Here is a 21,884-nt window from a genome sequence, read left to right as displayed (position 1 = left end):
GAATACTATTGTGGTCAAAGGAATAATGAACTGGAGGGATACCATGTGAACTGGAACAACCTCCAGGAATTGATGCAGAGTGAAAGGAGCAGAACCAGAGACTGTGGTAAAATCAAATGTAATGGACTTCTCTAGTAGTAGCAATGCAATGATCCAGAACTATTCAGAGGGACATATAAGAAAGAACACTATCCACATTCAGAGGAAGAACTGTGGGAAAAGAAACAAGGAAAACAACTGCTTGATCACACGTTTTGATGGGGCTATGACTGGGAAAGTAGACTCTAATAGATCACCCTAGTGCAATTATTAATAATATAGAAATGGGTCTTTATCAATGACATGTGTTAAACCCAGCGAAATTGTGCATCAGATATGGGAAGGAAGTGGGTGGAGGGGAGGGAAAGAACATGAGTCTTGTAACCATGGGAAAATATTCTAAATCATCTAATTAAATAAAAATAAATGAAATTTAAAATAAATGAATAAAGGAAGCCAGGGAAATCAGGAGACAGAGATGAGGAGTGAAAGAATTCCAGACATACAGGACAGCCAGAGCTGAGATGGAGTGTCTTTCTTGTTCATTGAATAGCCAGAAGACCAGGGTCACTGGGTCAAAGAGTGAGACTGGAAAGGTTGGAGGGGATTAGGTTATGAAGGACTTTTTATATCTAAGAGAACATTTTGTAATCTATGTTAGAGGCAATAGGGAGCCACCAGAGTTTGAGTAGGTGGCTAACATGATCAGCCTGGTGCTTATTGGCTAAGTGAAGGATAAATTGGGATGAAGAGATACTTCAAACAGGAAGACCCACCAGCAGGTGTGAGGTGATGAGAGCCCAAACTATGGTGATGACAGTATCAGAGGAGAGAAGGGATATTGCAAAGGTTAACTCAAACACTTTAGCAAACAGATTAGATAGGGGAGGTTAGAGAGAGGAATCCAGGATGACTCCTAGGTTGTGAGCCTGAGGGAAGGGGGGAGAGGGTTAAGAGGAAAAGATAATTCAAATTTGGACATACTGAGTTTTAAATATGTACTAGATATCCAGTTGGAAATGTATGAAAGGCAGTTGGAGAGGCAAATTCAGCAGAGAGATTGGAGTAGAATAAGTAGATCATCAACCTAGAAATGATAATTAAGTCCATGGTGCTAAAAAGCTCCCCAAATGAAGGAAAATAGAGTGAGAAGAGAGGAGAGCCCAGGACAGGACTGAGGGATGCTTTCCGTTTGAAGGCATGATCTGGATGAGGATATTGCAAAGGAGACTTTTGGCATGACCTGTTCTTGTTAAAGTTATTCCAACCCCCTAATGATCATTATCTTCCATAAGCCATTTTAAAATAATATGATCTGACGTGTTTATCAACAATCAAAGTGAAAATGTCTTTCCTTTGACTTGCAGACACTGTCATTTCTCATTTTAAAAATTAATAAAATCCTTGAAAAGGTGTATGTTTATATGGATGAATTAGTGGAAATAAAAATATTGGTCATTTTAGAGACCAAAGTCAGATAAATTGTTAGCAATAAACAAGAGGGAATGTCACCCAACAAAAAGCATTTGAGCTGATGGCATAACTCTGAGGACTTGGATCCTTAAGAAGGGAAATAAACTTGTTGCTCTCTGATAAGCAAAGGCTCTTCCCATCACATTCTCACTCTTATGAGTAATCCATAAATTGGAAGTAACTCTAATACCAATACTCTTTGATGTTTAGATGAAATGAGGCACTCACAAGTCATTGAATAGTTAACAAAAGGATCTTTATTTTCCTCCAACACAGTAAAGATATGCAGCCATAATATAATAGTACCTAGCTTTTTTAGCCTCCACATCCCACATCTCCCTGTTTGGGAAGTGTCCGTTCATCAGAACAAGAGATGTTAAAGGATATGGGACTCACCTGGTCTTCAGGCATTCTTTAAGCCTAACTCACATGTGGTTGTGACTTTTCATGCCTTTAGCTGGCCAGGAAACTGCATCAGAGAAGCCTCTGCCAATTAGGTCCGGGGAATAGCTTTGTCTCCTTTTTAGGGAAAACTTAAAATTAGGGAAAGCCAATCCATATTTCAAAAGGTAAAAGGGAGAGGCCTAAACCTAGCCCATGTTGTGGGAAGAGGGGAAAAATTATATTAAATTATGAAAATAAATTATGTTAAAACAAATTATAGTCAGTTATGGTAAATAGTAGTCCTACACACTACTATTATAGTGAAATGCAAAATAAAATTATCTTGCTTCTTTATATTATATCTGTAGCCACCTTTCTCTTCTTCCTAACATGTGTCAGGAACCAGTTTTGAGTAGGAAAAATGGGCAATGATCTTCTTTCTCTAAGAGTTATGCTGCTCAGGAAATGTCCCTTCCATTGAAGGAAACCTAAATTCCAAATTTAGGTCAGATTTTGAAACAAAATTTGGATTATTTGAATATTTGGTTCCATAAAACTTCAAAATTCTATACAAGGAAATACAATATATATTTTAAGAATTGAGTATTTCCTATCTCTAACCTCTTTACCCTTCTAGTGTATTGATGTTCTCCCCTCCTCCCGCCATGTACTTCTTTGTGACATATAAATTTACCCCATTTTGTTTCTTTTCCCATTTCTCTTAGTATTAACCTTTTTAAAGTCTAGTTGTATATATATATATATATATATATATATATATATATTCTCATATATATTTTTGCATACAGACATATACATATATATATATATATATATATATATATATATATATTTGGCATTTCATCATAGTGTGTCACTGGTCCCTCTAAGTATAATTCTTCTAGCTCCCCAGGTGATAATAACAATTTTTTAGAGTTACCAATATCCTCTTTTCTTGTAGGGATACATATCATTTTAACTTGTTGGGTCCCTTAAGAAAAGTGTTTTTGTTTTGTTTTGTTTTGTTTTGTTTTTTTTCCCCGTTTCTTAATTACCTTTTGAGGATTTTCTTGATTTCTGTGTTTGCACATCAAATTTTCTATTCAGGTCTGGTGTTTTCTTTATAAATGCTTAGAATTCTTCTATTTTATTAAATGACCATACTGTAAGAATATAGTTAGTTTTGCTGGGTATTTGATTCTTGGATGTAGACCTATTTCCCTTACTTTCTGGGATATCATATTCCATGCCTTTCAGTTCTTCAGTGTAGATGCAGCCAGATCCTGTGTTATCCTCACTATCGTTCCATGATATCTGAATGACTTCTTATTAGCAGCTTGTAATATTTTTTCCTTGGTCTGGTAGTTCTTGAATTTGGCTATAATATTCCTGGGTGTTGTCAGTTGGGGATTAAGTACAGGAAGTGATATGTGGATTCTTTCAAGCTCTACTTTTCCCTCTTGTTCTAGAATATCAGGGCAGTTTTCTTGGATAATTTCCTGTAGGATGATGTCCAGGCTTTTTCTTTTGTCATGGTCTTCTGATAGACCAATGGTTCTTAAATTGTCTCTCCTGAACTGATTTTCTAAATCTTCTGTTTGTGAATGTGGTGTTTCATATTTTCCTCAATTTTTTCATTCTTTTGATTTTGTTTTATACTTTCCTGCTGCCTTTTGAAGTCACTTGCTTCTAATTGTTGTATTCTGATTTTTAAAGACTGAATTTTATTACTGGCTTTTTGGTCATCCTTCTCCATCTGGTCTGATTTTCTTTGGAGGTTATCTTTCATTTTATTTGCCTCATCTTTCATCTCCTTTGCCTCATTTTCAAGCTGATTAATTTTGGCTTTCAAGACACTATTTTCTTGTTTTAGTTCAAGTGTCTCTGTTTCCAGATGACTTATCTTGCTTTTTAAGTTCTTTTCCCAGTTGTCTTCAGCCTCTCTTAATTGTGTTTTGAATTATATTTTGAGTTCTTCCAAAGCCTGTGTCTAATTTGCTGGAGTTTCTGTATTTTTGCTTGATGTTCCTTGATCCTCCTCTGTTACATTTTCTTTGTTCATTGTCTATATAGAAGCTGTCAATTGTAATTTCTTTTTTTTTCTGTTCTTTGCTCATATTTGCCCCTTCTTTTCCCCCTGTAATCACCTGTAGTCTTGCTCCTCTCATTATGTGCTGGATCTGTGGGTTTGGGCTTTTCTGTCAGCCTTTACCCTTGGAGCTTAGTCAGCAAAGCTTTCAGAGCAGTCTATGGGGGAGGTATGTTGGAGCTTGAGCTTCCTTTCCCTCTGAAGACTTGATAAGATTAAGCCCAGTGGAGTTGAACTTGCAAAGCTGGATGTGCCCTGAGGCCAAAACCTCAGGAAGGGGGGCAATATGGAGTGTCTCAGCTGTGATTGGGCTGTCTTCTTTGAGGTTCTCCTCCAGCTGCCTCCCTGCTGCCTGTGTTCAAAGCCTTGAGCCTGGCACAGCTTTGCCCGCCAGGTACTCCCTCTAGACTAGTGCCCTTGCCTGCCTAGAGATTCCAGCTACTGCTGGAGGCTCAGTACTGTAGGTGGGGGAGGGGTCCTGGGATCTTCCTTCTTCCTTCACCTTAAACCCGAGTGCTCTTGAATTCAGGCTTTTGGGGGGGGGTACCTTTTAAGTTGAGTCTGACAGAAGGGTTCCTTGAACTCTGTCCTGTTGTTAGATTTGGTTTTCAGTCCCCTAGGAGCATTTTGTTTTTAATTGGTGAAGAAGGGCTTTCAGAGGTCTGAACTTTTGCTGCCTCTACGCTGCCATCTTCTGAGTAGAAAAATACAATATATATTTTAGATGTTAATGGTTTTAATATTTTTGCTATTATTTCAAATTTGACAAACACCAACAAATATGAGCATTTTCATTTTTAGGGAAGAATATGAAAAGAGGATCATATATGGAACTGTGAACCTCTATAATATATATAGCTTATTCATTTTTTAGGTAGCTAATACTTCCAACATAATGTTAGTTCCAAAGTTATGTTCTTTTTCCATATCCCTCTGAACCTCCTGTTTTCCTCTTTTCTCCTTTGAAATGTTTTACTGATGTTTTTATTCTTGTATTCCTGCCCTCCTATTAACATTCCAACTTCCCTTGATTCTTCTCCTCAAAAGACTTACAAAAACTAATGTCTTTTGAAATCCATAAGCCTAGTCAAACAAAATAAATCAACATATTGCACATGTTCAAAAAGGGCATCTTGTTCTTCCCTTTTGATCTATCACCAGTCTGTCAAGAAGTGAGAAGAATATCTCATTTTCTGCCCTTTGGAGTAATAGCTAGTCACTGCACCTTATGAAGTATTTCAGATTTTTTTTTAGTTCAAATTACTGTAGTCATTATATAATTGTTATCTTGGCTCTGCTTACTTCACTTTATGTGATTTCAAACTCCCAAATTCTCTCCGATTTTTCTCTGAGTATGTCCCTTTCATCATATCTTATGGTGCAATAATTTTCCATTATATTAATATACCATATTTTGTCCACCTGTTCCTCAGTTGATGAGCACAACTTATTTCCAGTTTCTGCTACAATAAAAAGCATGCTATAAATATATGTATCCCTCTGTATTCCCTTTTAGCTTTTCAGAGTATAAGAATGTAATCTAATTTAATTTTTTAAATGATGATCTAGAGAAAAAAATATTCATTATAAACTTAATAGATAAAATTTATAAAACATGATAAAATATAATCTTGAATGGAAAAGTAATCAATAATATTTTTTAACATCTCAGGAAAGAGAAGAAAGTGATTTTTTGGAGCTTGAAGGCATCAACTGTAGCCAATAACCCTGATGAAACTCTAGCTTCTCCTTAGAAGCAAATAATAAGCCTTGAAAAGCAGAGCATGATTAAACTTCTTGGTCATTATTTGTAAATTATCCCTCATCCCACAGGACTAGCAGCACCATCAGGAGTCAGAGCAAGAAAGCCTAATAGGCTAGATGAGAATTGGGTGCCTATGTGCATGAGTTCTGTTCCCCTGCTCTGTGTGATTCGGGGGAAAGAGTCTTGCTGTGCTTACTGAAAAGCTCCAAAAAAGCACATCACGCGCCAAAATGTTTGGGTGATCATAAGGCTTTGACATAAGCTCATCTATATCCCTGATGATACATAGTAAGACTTTACTGATTTTTAGCTAATCCGATAAATCAATTTTAATGTTCTAATGGGAGAAAATTGATATACCTTTTCCCTCTCCCAGATAACATGTGTATATTGCGCAGTATAATCTTATCTTCTCATAGATAATATTCCTGCCTTTTCTCTCTAATATTGGGAATTTCAAACCAAATAGAGGCATGAGTAGCTTGGTCAGGCAGCTCTTATAATAACTTCCCCCACACTGTAGCTAGTTGACTATTGCTTCTTTGAATAAAGCCACCTTGCCTGTCTGTAGCATTGTAACTTAGTGGAATGGTTCCAGTGCAGACGGAGCTCTTTGTTATTAAATCTATGAATTGATATCTTCTCTACCTTCCGGCCCATCTCCCATTTTCAGGTTCTTATTGATGGTTATAAAAATGGAATGTGGAGTGACATAGCATTGGATGACCTTAACCTAGCAAGTGGGATTTGCAATAAGAGTGCATATCCAGAACCAACTCCGGTTCCCACTCCACCAGCAGAACTTCCTAGTAAGTATCCCTGCTGAATATGCATTTTCTCTTGTTCCCCATGTTGACACTTTCATGTTAGAGTCTGATTTTGAATTATAGACTTCTGTTTTAAAGGAGCTGATAACTTGTATCAGTAAAGAGGGATTTTAAAGTGTAGGCACAATTGAGGCTAGCTTAAGAACATCTATAATGTGTGCCTCTCTTAATGAAGTTAAAATCAAGTTAACTTATTTGCCTGCCATATTTCAGGAGATACAAGGTAACATATAGCGTTCTAGGCTAGGAATCAGGAAAACCTGGGTTCAAGTATCCTCTCTGATATTACCCTAAGCAAGTCACAGCATTTCGCAGGCTGCTAACTCCCTGTCTTAGCTGGTTTATGACTTGCATTCATTGAAAGAATCTCTACATCCTTGCAATCATAGATTCTGAATTGTGTTGTTGAACTTGCCGACTCCTAAAACTCTCAGATCCTTTCCAGATTCACTTCTTGTTCTTTTATTTATTTTATTGAGTATTTTCCCATGGTTACATGATTCATGTTGTCTTCCTCCCCTCTTTTCCCCCCCTCCCAGAGCTGACAAGTAATCGCATTGGATTATACATGCGTTATCACTCAATTCCCATTTCCATAGTATTCATGTTTGTAATAGAGTACAGATTAACTCCCATCTAAGCACATTTTCCCCATCTCGTATTTGTGCAGTTTATTTTTTCAACTAAATGTAAATCTTAATATTGATCTATATTGGGTGGGTTTCACATTAGTAAAGAGAAATCAAGGAATCGCTTACATCCTCACCAAAGTTCAAGCTGACGACTCGTGGCTTTAATTATTTGATATACCTGAAAACCTTTTCATCTACCTCCTTCGATGAGTAGTTAAAGGGAATTTTTTTTTGTTAAGGCCCAAATATTTTAAAACTTTTTCATCTCCAAAAGACCATTCCATTTTCCAGGGAAGTATCGTAAATTCCCTGATAATGCACACAGTCCGACGGATTCCAACCTGAGTATATAGCAGCAGCAGGCTGAAAGCAAAAGCTCCATCATTTTTTGCAAAAGATTGTCTGTGTTAGCTTAGAAGTGCCTATCAGCAGAATAAGCAATGAATTACGGCATAAATATTAAAGAGACTCGTTCCAGGGAAAGGTCCTATTTAGCATTCAGCATCGGGCAACTACCAGCCCCTGAACCGATCAAGAACTTCAATTTAACTCTTCCCCCAGCTACCAGAAGCAGGTTTAAAAATAGCAAATAACTAAAATGCCCCAAATGATATTTCATGAGCTTTGGCTGTTCTCTTAAGGATCACATGAAAGCTTTCTTCTGTGGCTATTAAAGTCAATGATAGAAGCACAAAAGGAATTTGTAGATAAGAAATTTGCCAGATTTTTCCAGTGTTTTGTATCTGGAGAGACACCCATAAAACTTGTTAAACCAATGATAAGATAACATGAATTCAAAATTCATTTCCTGGGAGCAGGTAGGTGTCTCAGTAGATTCGGAGGCAGGCCTAGAGACCAGAGTCCTGGGTTCAGATCTAGCCTCCCACACTTTCCAGCCCTACAGAAGTCACGTACCGCTTTCACTAGCCCTGACCACTCTCCTGCCTTGTAACCAATATACAGTGTTGATTCTAAGATGGAAAAGAAGGGTTTTAAAACAAAAACTGGTGGCCTCCTTGGGGCTATTCCATAAAGAAGAGTATCCAGAGAATTGGCACCTTTCGTATGTTCATTAATGCATATTACCTTACTCTGGATGATGAGTGTCCTAAGCTACTTACCTCTACGTAGGTGATAAATGTGCATTTGAAGTATAGAACTCCTGGCCGCTCTTCAGACTTTTAGCTAGGAACTCAAAGATATATTCGCCTTCCTTGTGTGTTCTCGGATAATAATAACAGCAATGAACTACAGCATGAATATTAAAGAGCCTAGTTCCGGGAAAAGTCCGATTTAGCATTCAGCACTAGTAAACTCTAACACACTTTTTCATCTCAACTGTGTAAAGTCTACTCAGTTCTACAGACACGTAGATCACTTTTCTTACCCTTCTCTGGTCCCATCAGTTTGCATTGCCTCGGGTTGGCTTTTTAGTGGGATGGTTCTGTTTGCCACGTAGATGTGTTTCCTGTCCTCAAGGATCTCACGCTTTTATTGAGACACAGAGCCGTCACAGATACGTGGGCAGCCCCTTCTCTGCAGGGGGACTGATTGATGAAAGAATTGGAGGCCTTCTAGAAGTCTGAGGACTTTGGGAGGGAGAGAGAGGAGACTGATCGCTGCCAGCCCATACCTGGCGAGGCCATATTGTTTATAAAAGTGGGTATGGGGTATTCAGGGAGGACGAGCCCCTCTGGCGTGTGAGCTGGCTTCTCACCCACTTTTGGTGATTCCAAGAAGCTACGGCCAAACCCCAGAAAAAAGAGCCCTGGAAGAGAGCTTAAATCAGGGTGAGAGTGGCTAAAGGGCTTTAAAGCCTTTGATGAATAGAGGGAGTATCTGGACAAGCCTATGGAGATTCCCCCAGTGGAAGGGGCACATGAGAATAATTTGTTCCAGTGATCATGAAGGCAGTTCAAATGGGTGCCGCAGAACGCTTAGACTAGGGAGGACACCCGGGGAATCTGCTGTGCCCTGGACCATCAATGGGCATCCAGACTTCAGTCTTGCCACTGGACTTGATGGCTCTGGAAGAAGGAGGAAAACCGAGGGAGAAAGTAATTCAAAATAGAAATTCCCTGCAAGTGTATGTGTACCTCAGTGACAGCTTTGTACATGGGAAAGCTCATAAGATTATGAAGAAAGATCAATGAAAGTCTTTGAGTTGGCGAGCGGGAAATGGCCCCAACATCCATCAACACATGCCAGTTTCGAGGAGGCTCTAGTGTGTGGTCGTGTGATATCACAACAATGTGAGCACTGACTTAGAGGAGGTAAGTGCTCCTGACTCGAACTCAGACAGAGAATCTTCAGCATCTACGAAGGTTTCTCATATTTGGTAGTTATTATTGTTTCAGCTTCAAACACTCGACGACTCTGGTTCAGTCCCCAAAAGACCCCAACCAAATCTGCTTGAATGAGAAGGCGCAGAAACCTGAAAACAGGAGATGCAACTTTGACTTACAAGTAAAAGAGCCAGATCTCTAGGAGAGCAGCAGGAGCACGTGGAGGACGGGACATTCTCTCCGATTCCTGTAATCGCTCCAACGTCTTCCAAACAGAATCTTAAACAAAACAGAAAGCTGCTTTATCTGCCTACTGATCCAGAACACCCAGAATCCAAAGCGCCACTGAGTTCATCGATCACTGTTTCCCCACACTCCTGGCAACAAGGGGCCACAATCATCCAGAACCAAAGCCAGCCACAGGTCACAACCTACAAGCCCTGGTGCTGCGAAGCTCTGAACCAAGGACTAGAGGGAGTGGGGAAGTCACAGGAATTTGGGAGGGGTCATTTTGGCTCCACCACCTTTGAAGGAAAGAGAATACTATCTGGCTGAGACCAGTTCAAATCACGCAAAATCCTGTGGAAATAGATCCAGGCTACTGAAGGATGAATTGCTCCGCTTGAGAGGAGGGTGAGACCATCGGAGAAGCAGCCCCAAGGAATCCAGAAGTGCGAGTGACAGGGAAAGTGAGGGGATAAAAGACTGGAATGACTAGAGATTTCAAGAAGAAGAAAATTCACAGTCCTTGAACATAATTAAAAGAGAAAACATGAACGACAGTAAGAAAGATGGCTTCCAGATCTAGTCATGGAGTTCAGGTATCTATGAATAAACAGTGCAAATCAAAGGAAAATGTTCCAACATTGGAGAACATGGAACTTCGAATACTGCGTTTGAATGGTTCAAAGGAAAAATAAGAATTCTGATACCTGAATTTAAGGCTTGTGCAGAAAAAAATGAGAGAATAGAAAAACTGGAATCTACAATGGTAAGTCTCACTGAAAAAACGAGAGGAAAATAGACTGAAACAAATACACAGAAGTGAAGAAGAGAAACAAAAAGCAAGAATATTAGAAGCATATATGCTCACTCTGCCAAAACAAAAACAAAAAACAGCATAGCATCCTAGTCTCAAAACTAGACAAGCTAAGGAGCATAGGTCCAGGAGAAGAGCTTTCTATTCCAAAAAACCCTTAACGTCATTAAAGAAGGGAATAATAGAAGAGAACTGCCTGGGATTTTTGAACCCAGAACCTGAAATTCCAAATGGAAGGATTTACAGATTGCCTTGCTTCCTTGTTTAATAGTCATCTCTATAACAAATTTTTTTTCTTCATAATAAAGTTCTTAAGAATCTCAAAAATTTGAAAGTCAAAAAAGATTCTTAATAATCTACCTCTGGAATTTTTTAAGAGATAAGTAATTAAACTAATTTATTAGGAAATACAAGTTCAGAATAGTTTCATTTTTAATAATGAAATAACACTTGGGAATGAGTGTCTTCAATGAATAGTTTTTAAAGGCACTATTAACAACACTAGGGGGCAGCTAGGTGGCTCTGTGGAATTGAGAGAAGTTGTGGGATCTGGCCTCAGACACTTCCTAGCTGTGTGACCCTGGGCAAGTCACTTAATCCCCCTTTTCTAGCCCTTACCATTCTTCTGCCTTGGAACTGATACACAGTATTGATTCTAAAATGGAAGGTAAGGATTTTTTAAATTTAAAAAGTATTTTAAAATTTAAAATAAACAATTAATAATATTATTTATTAATTTAATTTTTAAAAATCACTCCAATCAAGGCCAGAGTTACCTTGCAGACAAGGTGGACAGCTAATTTTGTGGTTTAATTTGAGAGATGCTACCAAGTACCCTTATTTCTTCTCAAACCACAACCATTAACCCAATTTTATTTATTTTTTATACCTGATATTAACCTTATTATGATTAATTTGTTCATACTAATTTTTGGTCTTTCCTGTCAGGCTGCTTTTAAAATGAAAAGTATCCTAAAAGACAAAGCACCATAAAATTATAAACTTTTTAATAAAATTATAACTTTATGAAATTATAACGTTTTACTGACTAAATTTCCTATCGATCCTGGATACCTATGTTGGGAAGGGGGGGGGGCGGGGAGCCAAACTTCACCTACTTCTTAAGTTTGTCTAAATCTGCCCCCAATTCCACTAGTTGATCCTAGGTTGATCCTAGCTTAACACTTCCAATAAAGCTCTAAAGAAAGACTGAGTTCAGGACTTTGTCAACTTCATCGCCATATTAAAGTTTGACATTGCTTTTGAGACCATCCACTCTCTCTGTTATTCTCTGCCATTAACAATTTACTAATCTATCTCCAATGTTTGCTCTTTTAGCTGACTGTGGAGGACCTGTGGAACTTTGGGAACCAAACACAACTTTTTCTTCTATGAATTATCCAAATAACTACCCCAATCAAGCTTTCTGTGAGTCATGACTTTTTATTATCATCAGAGAACAGATCTTTCAAATTATTATTTCCCTTAAAATTCAATTACAGACTTAGCAGACCTGGGTTTATTATCAATGAATAATAACACAATAACTAGAAAAGATCAACTATACTCCACATATTTATTCTAGAAAAATGAATGAGAAAACAATGGAAGCATTACCAACAGCCGTTGATGGAGGAGGGCTATCCAAATCTACCTAAATCAAAGAAATGGACCAAAGTTTATTAGGAGAAGGCCAAGGGCAATAAGTACTATTTACTCTAAAAAAAACAGTTCAGAGATGTGTACTAGAAGACAGTCTCTACATAAAACATTTAATTCATTATTCATTCAACAAATATTTATTGAGCATCTCTTAGACACAAGATACCTTGCAGCTATTCTCAGTAGAAGAACATCTTGCTTTGGAACTGAAGTTCTCAGATTTTGTCCAAGTGTCGGGTGACTCATTAATCATAATGAATTTCTTCTAGTGAATGTTTCTACAACTGCTCTCCAGATTAAGACAGGAAAATCTTGTTTTGAGAGCAGGAGCGTCTAATCCATAGTCATTCGTCTAGTTAGACTTCTGTGGAAAAAGTGTATGTCAAGAAAAGGTATTAACCTGATGCCGTTGTTTTAAATGAATTTCTTGTGAAAGAATTCATGTAAGGCTTCCACCTAGGAAGACATAAGCTACTGATTAGAGACCTTCTTATTTCAAAGACGTGCGCGTGTAGCTGTCCACAGAAATGTGAAAATGGATATGGCTGACAAAAATTACCCAGCTCATGATATAAAACGTATCTTTGTTCTTTCAATCAATGTTTCTTGTATGCTGTGTATAAAGCCACCTATTTATGCCACCATTTATATGTAATGAAAGAAAAGAAAAATGTCAAAACTTCATACTCACAAAGGTTTGCTTGGCATAAAAATTATTTGCAAGTTTACCCAAAAAGATCTTGGTTGACCACAATAATGCAAGATGAAGTGGAAGCGACGCCCATCTGCCTCCATAACTCTCTCATCCAAGATCCTCACAAAAGAAGAGCATCTGATCTAATGGCACTTGGGAAACCCAAGGACAAACCACCATGGACCATCTCTTAAGTTCATGTCAGCTTAGAGGGAGAGGCAGAGGTCTACTTGCCCTGGACTAAGCCAGGGGGCAGATGGCAGGCAGTGACAGGGCTTTTCTGGTGCTTTTTAGGGTCACAGACCCAGAATGGAGCCATGGGCCTGCTGGGGCCAAACAGAACAAAGAGCAGGATTACAAACACATCCTGAACTGTGGCTTAGGCACGGAGGAGATAGTTGGCAGAAAGCAGAGAAAGCAGGTAGTTGTGTTGCTCTGAATCTGGGGAGTGTGCAAAGGACAGATGAAAAGGATTTGTTCCAATGGCCATGAAGGTTACTGAGGCAGGTGCTGTGCGACCAGTCATGCCCGACATCCTAAATCATCACCAGCATCTTCATCGTCTTGCCAATGGGCTTGGGCGATTCTCCGGGAGAGGAGAGGCGAACGACTTAATGCACAAGGCAGGACATCACCCCACGGTCTCAGTGGTCCTCTCCAAAAATGAAGGAAGAACAGCAATAATATAGCTCTGGCCAGGCAAGCAGTGGCCACATCTCGGGTCAGTTCAAGCTCCTTCGGAATGCTAAAAGTCAGCCGCATCCTGGCCTGAACTGCCCTGGAGATTCTTTAAAAAAATACAGAACCTGAAGAAAGCAAGCACAGACCCTTTTAGATCATGCAGATCTGAACCATGGATGTGGGGCATGTGTATTCCCTGTAGAAGTAGGCAAGCCCCAGGCGTACCACACAGTATTAAATGTGGAAATAAGAGACAGCCAAGATACAAATGAAAAAAAATAACTTTAAGGCATTTTGTCAATATGAAAACAAGACAAACTATTTGTAAAGAGGCCGTAGGAATATATTTTCAAATGAGTCTATCCCATAACTAGCTTGGACGTATACCAAATATTCAGGGATGTGGTTCCAATACTAAAAAAAACTATAAATAAAATGGACCGTGTTAATACAAAAAGAATTATGACGTGATCAAGTCAAGATGCAGAAAAACATTTGACAGAATTCCAAAACAAACCAAAAAACCTCAAAACACTAGAATACGTGAACATGGATGGAGTTTTCTTTAAGAAGGTAAGTCATATCTATTTAAAATCAAGGACCAAAATTTTGCCATGAAGTTAAAATTTCAGACATCGCTGGTGTAGTCATTTATTTTATTTATTCGTGTTTGTTGTAAGAAATTCTCTTTTTTTTAGTTAGGTAATAAGGCACCTGGGAGGGAAAGAGGGGATAGGAATAGGGCTCCACAGGCCCTCTCCAAAAATGAAATGAGACCTGAGGAAAAGAATGACATAAAAGCAGATCAGCTTTGAGGATTATCCATACATTGTAGTCACTAGGGCTCAAATCCCTAAACGTCATCCTTGGCTACCCTTCCTGATCACTCACATATAATCAGTTGCCATGTCCTGTCTTCTATGCATCATCTCTCGTCTATTCCCTGAAAGATATTACGATGTAATAGAATTCAAGTTGGGTTTGGAGCCGGACATTTTAAAACAAATATCACACATATTTGCAGTTTCGTGTATATTCCTCTCCTGTTCTACAACATATATTAAAATGGTTATTTTTTGTGGTATTTGTTAAGTTCATAATTTTAAAAAATGGAAAAAAAGCATTTTATATTAATATGATAGTTAAATTATAGCAAACTGTTTCAAATTCATTTTATATTTTTTATGGAAATGGCGTATTTAAAGCCCATTTGTTGCCTGTCATCAAAGTTCTTAGGAAGTTGGTTGTCCATGGAATCCAAAGTAACCCCGAAAGAGTTCTAAAATCCTTGACAACCAAAGGTATTTCTCTGAGACATTCAAAAATATGAAATTTGCTTCTAAATTCAGTTTTGCATTTAATTATTAAATTTTAGGTGTCTGGTACTTAAATGCTGAAAAAGGGAAGAACATTCAACTTCACTTTGAAGCATTTGACTTGGAAAATATTGCTGATGTTGTTGAAGTTCGAGATGGTGGAGGTGACGACTCCTTATTGTTGGGCAAGTATTATCCATTGGATCATTTTAGCACAGAATTTGAAACTTCTAATTAGCTCATGCAGAAATATCTGAGATTAAATCCAATTATCCTTAAAACTCAAAACACAGCGGTCTATACAGAATATTTTTAAGGAGTAGAAAAAAATCAGGAAAATGCTTTGTTTTGTTTGTTAATAAACAAGTTTATTTTTTATTCAGTCATTTAATCGTGTTTGAGTCCTCATGATCTCATGAACCACAGTAAGCAAAATGTATCTCCTCGAGACTTTTTGAAAAATGTCAGGAATATTGCCAAATAAGGAAAACCCCATGACCCCATGGACCATCACATAAAGATGATCTTCTGAAAGAGCAAATAATTAATTTGCATATTAGTTTAATGGATCCGCTTTTTTATATTTGTTGGAAATGACTAGGCATAGAACCAAATAGGTATTATAGTTTCTTCAAGATGCATTGAATGCATTTACTAAAAATTTGCTTTTTCCTTGGAACAGCTGTGTATACAGGATTAGGTCCTGTAAAAGACATCTATTCCACTACCAACCAGATGACGGTGCTCTTCATCACTGACGAAGAACTAAACAAAAGAGGGTTTTTAGCCAACTTTACCACTGGCTACCACTTAGGAATGCCAGGTAAATAGAGTATGATGCATAAAATATATTTTCTGCTAAAGATTTTTTAAACTCTGAATTTAAAAAAGGAAAAATATACTAAATTCCTACGTTAATGGTAAGATTGACATTCCATCTCATCCTGGTTGAAAAGGACTTTTTCTTTTTCTCCTAACTCCTTACAACGTCCACATTCTAATAAGGACATAGCAATGATCCCCAATATTTTTCAGTGGACAATTTACCTTTCACTTGAAGTTAAAAGATTATGATGAGGGTAAAAAAGATGTCATAATAATAACTACAACTTGCACAGTGCTTTAAAGTTTGCAAAGCACTTTACAAATAACTCATTTGATGTTCACAGCACTATAAAAGAGGTGTTATATTGTCCCTGTTTTATAGATGAGGGAACTGAGGCAGACAGAAGTTGAGTAAACTCTCTAGAGTTATATCAGTAATAAGTGTCTGAGGTCAGATTTGAACTCAGGTCTTCCTGACTCCAAGGTTTAGTGCTCTATCCTTGTTGAAGTTGTGGAATATGTACCTTACTCCACTGTCCTGCTTACGATATTCAAGGCTGGGGTCATGATGTATCTGCTTGTCCACAATCTTCCGGATAAATTTGATAAACTACTTTGAGGAACTGATATATTAGAAAGAATTGCGCCCCATTCTTTCTTGATATCATTAATATTAGGTAAATAATAATGAAATCTATTCTACATAAAAAATCAATTGATATGTATTTGTTGGCTTAATTAAATGAGTTACATATAGACAATAAAATGTCAACTGAGTAGAGAGGAAGCTTGGCCTCAAGTGTAGACTATAATGTTTCTTCTTTGGAAACATTCTCTAAAATTGCCATCAGTGTGTCTATATATTATTTCCAGGATTAAAAATAAATGACTACAAATTATCTTAGTCTCAACTTTATCACATATTCTACCTTAGTCTAAGTGGTTTCAAAAGTAGGAAAAATACCAGCAAAAATGAGCCTGCCTTCGCTACTGAGTTCTCTTGAGCAAAACTGTGATGATTGATATAGCACCACAGTTTTTGCTGTAAAGTAAATTCTAGGAGGTATAATTGCATATGGGAAAAAAGGAACACAATGCATTTTAATGTCCACTTAGATAAAGATTTTCTTACTCCATCATCTTGATTTTAGCTGTCTATTTTATGAAATTGTCTGCTTCTGCGAAACATTTTTCCTCAAAAAGGAAAAATGATCAGTTTAGCTTCTTAAAATTAGAGATGAGCATCCTTGAATCAGCATCCTGGTGTCTTCAACTGGACAATCAGCTGTTAGCAATATCTGGAAGAATCCTTTTTTTTTAAAGCTTTATTTCTCAAGCAGATTTGCAAAGGTACTTCCCCAATCACTTTCCAAACGTAGTCACTCATGAAGAATGCTGAATGCTGGAGTATAGGTATCTGTATCAACATTCATTTATTTCTTTTCAATCATCACCCAAGGGGATCTTCATAGCTGATTTTCTTTGTTCCACTAAATCTCTCCTTTGCAAATTTAGCACAAATTTTCTTACATAATATCAATTAATTATAAAATTTTTGTCTTGATCAAAATGGAAACTTTAAGGTTTAGAGATGGTTTCTCATTTTGTCAGGTAAAACTACTAAAGAAGGCAATAAAGTTCTACTAAATCATTCACAGAAAAACACAGAGATAAAATAAACACATTCTCCTAAAATGAAATTTTGCTTTCTGGTTAAAGAAGTCTCTTTTTTCCAAACTGTAGAGAAGAGTTAATAATAGCACTAATAGTGATTTTTAGCCAGATGAGTTTAGAAACTGCAGATTGCAAAAAAAAAAAAGGCTTCTTAACATTTTCTATATGGTGTCATCACCTCTTCCTTTAAAAAAAAATCAGTATGTCATTCTCCAGAGAAGTAAAAATGATAAAAGAGTCTAAGTGCCATTTGCATGTAACTTTCAATTATTTTTCTTTTTAAAAATTCTACAGAATAATACCCACAAAACTCACTAGAATATTTCTGCATTTATCAAGACATTCAAACAACAATTTGGAAATTCATAGTAAAGAAATTACATTTCATTTATTATTTATTTACTTTTTTAGAAATTTTGAGTTTTAAATTTTCTTCTTTCCATTCCCCACCCACTGAGAAGGCAACCAATATAATACCAATTGTACATGTGAAATCATACAAAACACATTTCCATATTAGCCATGTTGCACAAAAAAAGCAAGAAAAATAATCTGAAAAAAAAGACTTCAATTTGCACTCAAAGTTATTCAATTTTCTCTCTGGAATAGATAACATTTTTCATCATGTGTCCTTTGGAGTTGTCTTGGATCACTGTAGCTAAGTCTTACACAGTTGGGCATCATTGCGATATTGCTGTTACTGTGTAAAATGATCTGTATTCATTTGTTCATATGGATCTTTCCAGGTTTTTCTGAAACTATTGTCCTTATTTCTTATAGTATAATAATATTCCATCATAATTATGTACTACAACTTGTTTAGCCCAAAGTTATTCCCAAAATGATGAACATGACCTCAATTTCCACATTTTCCATTAAAAAAAAAAAGCTTATATAAATATCTTTGCAAAAAGAGCTCTTCCCCCCTTTTCTTTATCTCTTTTAGAATGTAGACCTAGCAGTGATCAAAGAATATGCATAGTTCTTTGGGCATGGTTCCAAATTATTCTTCAGAATGACTAGATCAATTCACAACTACTATAACAGTGCATAACTATCTATTCTTTTTCATAATCTTTCCATTATTTGCATTTTCCTTTTCTGTCATATTAGCCAGTCTGATAGGTGTGAGATGGTAATTTAGAATTATTTTAATTTGCATTTCTCTAATCAACAGTGACTTCAAGTATTTTTCATATGCCTAATGATAGCATTAATTTCTTCTAAAAAATTCATATCCTTTGACCATTTATCAATTGGAGAATAGCTCTTATTTTTATATATTTGACTCTGTTCGTTATATATTTTATAATAAAACTTTTCTCAAAGCAACTTACTATTAAAGTATTATCCCAGTTTCTGGCTTTCTTTCTAGTTTTGTTGTATTTATTTAATCTGTGAAAATTGTTTAAAATGTCATGTAATTAAAATTATCCATCTTACTTCCCATGATCTTCTGTCTCTCTTATTCTGTCATGAGCTCTTCCCTTATTCATGTATATGATGGGTAAAATTTTTCATTATCCCTTAATGCTTATGAGATCATCCTTTATGTCAAAATCATATATGCATTTTGACCTTATCTTAATATATATGTAAGATGTTGGTCTATGCCAAATTTCTACCAAGCTACTCTCCAGTTTTTCCACCAATTTTTGTCAAATAGTGAATTCTTGCCCCCAAAGCTGGGATTTTTTAATTTATCAAACACTAGATTACTGTGGTTAGTTACCACATATATTGTAGTATCCATCACTCTTTCTCTAAGTCAGTGCCAGATTTTTATAATGGTTACCACTTTGTAATAGAAGTTGAAATCTGGTATCAGCAGGGCACCTTCTTTCCCATTGAAAAAAATTATTCTCTTTATATTTTTGACCTTTTGTTCTTCCAGATGAATTTTGTTGTTATTTTTTTCTAGAACTACAAAATAATTCTTTGGCAGTTTGATTGGAATGGCATTTAATAAATAAATAATTAAGGTACAATTATCATTTTTATAATGGTTCAATCTGCCCAGGAGCAATTAATATTTCTCCAGTTGTTTGGATCTGTCTTTATTATGTGAAAAGTGGTTTGTAATTGTGTTTTCTATAGTTCCTGGGTGTGTCTTGACAGGTAAATTCCCAGGTATTTTATATTGACTGCAGTAATTTTAAATGGAATTTCCCTTTTTGTCTCTCTCTTCTGTATAAACCTTGTTGGCAATATAAAGAAATGCTCATTTAGATATGATTTATGACAGTTTATTTTATATCCCAAAACTTTACTAAAGTTTTTCATTGATTCAACTAGTTTTTCAGTAGGTTCTTGAAGTTGCTCTAAGTCACATCATCCGTAAAGTGTGATAGTTTTGTTTCTTCATTGCCTATTCGTATTCCTTCCATTTCTTTTTCTTGCCTTCCTGCTATAGCTAGAATTTCTAGAATATTGTCTAATCGTGGTGAAAATCGACATCCTGCTTTCACCCCTGATCTTAAGGGAAAGCTGGCTTCATGAATGCGCTCCATAAATAGTTTATGGTGCCATAGATTTCTGCAAATGGAGAGAGCAATTTTCTTCTCTCTTCTCTACCTTTATCTCAGCACTCTCATCTTAGCCAAAATTAGGAAGACAGAAATGAGACGATAGCTTTTGAAAGCTTTCAAATTGTTTTTCTTCTTGATGGAAAAGTTCTCATTCTTTTCCTGATATTCTGGGGAAAGTACATCGTGAAGGAAACAGTTTAGCATGAGCATTGGCCACGTGTCCGAAATGAGAAGGTCGTTTATTCTGCCAAGGTCCTGGTCCAAGACAGAATCTTACTGTGAGGCAGCTAGAAGTTGTATCTGTTGTCATGGGATCGTGATCTTTTTTGCTCTTTCTATCTCCTTATCTTCCTTGTTACGGATAAAAGTTAACAGCAAGAGGATGCCATTGAGGGGTTTTCTTACCCGTCAAGGGCAAGATTATGAAGAACAATGCTTTTGTTTCATAAAGGAATAAGATGCTCATGGATTGCCAGCAGCCCCAAATCAAAGGTGTCTCAGACTAGTAGTGGGACCAGGTGGACAGTGTGACAAACAGCATCAGCACTCAGCCCCTAGAGAAACCTCAGCAGGAGGTGGATTTTTCTTTACAGTGTGATTCATAAAGACTTTTTTAAAAGTTTCATTGGTAAATAAATACTCTCCAGGGTCTATCCAAATGAACTCGGTTGTTTCAGTATTTTTACTCCTATTTTACCCTTTAAAATATATAAAGTTTCAGAAACAAGAGTACCAAATATTGGTCAGGGCTGTTTAATAGAGTATATAGAGGATGCTCAATAGGGTAAGTATATAGTTAGTGACATTTAGTTTGACAGAGCTCAACAAATACAGATTTAAAATCAGTCCTGCCTGGGATTTTTCCCCCATTAGTGAAACTGGATCCGAGAGAACACTGTTCTGGAAGAGAAATTCTGGATCCTATAATGAGGATGGACTATTCATGGCAGAATTAAAGCTTATATCGGCTTTATAGCATTAATTTTTAGAGATCCCCTTGACTTTTTGAGTTGTCAGCAGAACCAGCCTCCCTTTTTCTCCAAAACTCACTTACACAACTTATACCTTCACCATAGTTTCCTCTGCTTTTGTCTAACACAAGAATAGTTTTTCTAAGGACTTCCTGGCATTGTACCTGACACCAGAATAGATTAGAAATTTAACTGAAACTTTAGGCTGGGAGTTTGATCAGAAGGTTCGATGAACACAAATGACAGATAGATAAATCAATAAGACAAATCTCTTATTTATAAGCCTGTAAGAGGTAAGGACATAGTTTGAGGGGTGGGAGAGAAATCCTAGGCATAACTCAGATATTCACCCAGAATTAGAGGAGGTTTTTCCATTGGAACATGAGATTTCTTAGTCAAATCTTTACTTTCAAAGCTGCTTGATGGTAACCAAAACTGTGGATGTAAATGGGATGAACTCAAACATAAAACAGGAATGGGCAGCAGACTAGATTAAAGACCAGAATCCTATGATATGTTGTTTACAAGAAACACATTTTAGGCAGGCAGACACACACAGAGTAAAGGTAAGGGGGTGGAGCAGAATCTATTGGGCTTCAACTGAGATTTTTTTAAAAAGCAGAAGTAGCAATCATGATATCAGACACTAAATCAAAACTGCTTGATTGATTTATGCCTCAGTTCTGGATAACAGTTTATATTGAAAAATATTTTCAAATGTAAAAGATGGGCAGACATTACAGAAAAAAAAACCCACAAAAATATAAGTTGTTTCTGTAGATCTCTCAATTTAGAGCTGAAGTCTTGGACTGTTCTTTTTATCAGTTCTCCTAGGTCTCTCTCTAGAAAATCCTGAATCGGTTAACTCATCAGTGCGTACTTGGAAATACCTTAGAGATGGGGATCTGCAGGATTTGGATCATCCAGTCCCATTCAATGTTTCCAAAACTGTCACATGAATTTACTCATCAATTTAACTAGCTAACACCAAAAAGCTAAA

General features: G+C 36.7%; 1 protein-coding gene across 1 annotated transcript in view; it reads left to right on the top strand.

Moving 5' to 3' along the window:
* The window catches only part of TMPRSS15 (transmembrane serine protease 15), a 140,900-nt gene that overhangs the window by 92,263 nt on the left and 26,753 nt on the right, over window positions 1–21,884 (top strand). Inside the window, exons 13-16 of the mRNA XM_056825876.1 lie at window positions 6,424–6,559; window positions 11,872–11,961; window positions 14,946–15,071; window positions 15,569–15,709. Coding sequence (XP_056681854.1) covers window positions 6,424–6,559; window positions 11,872–11,961; window positions 14,946–15,071; window positions 15,569–15,709 — 493 coding nt within the window. The remainder of the gene's footprint in view (window positions 1–6,423; window positions 6,560–11,871; window positions 11,962–14,945; window positions 15,072–15,568; window positions 15,710–21,884) is intronic.

The sequence above is a fragment of the Monodelphis domestica genome, chromosome 4, assembly GCF_027887165.1.
Source record: "Monodelphis domestica isolate mMonDom1 chromosome 4, mMonDom1.pri, whole genome shotgun sequence".
Lineage (NCBI taxonomy): Eukaryota > Metazoa > Chordata > Mammalia > Didelphimorphia > Didelphidae > Monodelphis > Monodelphis domestica.
Note: the sequence above shows the minus strand (reverse complement) of the source record. Positions and strands in the feature narration are given on the sequence as shown.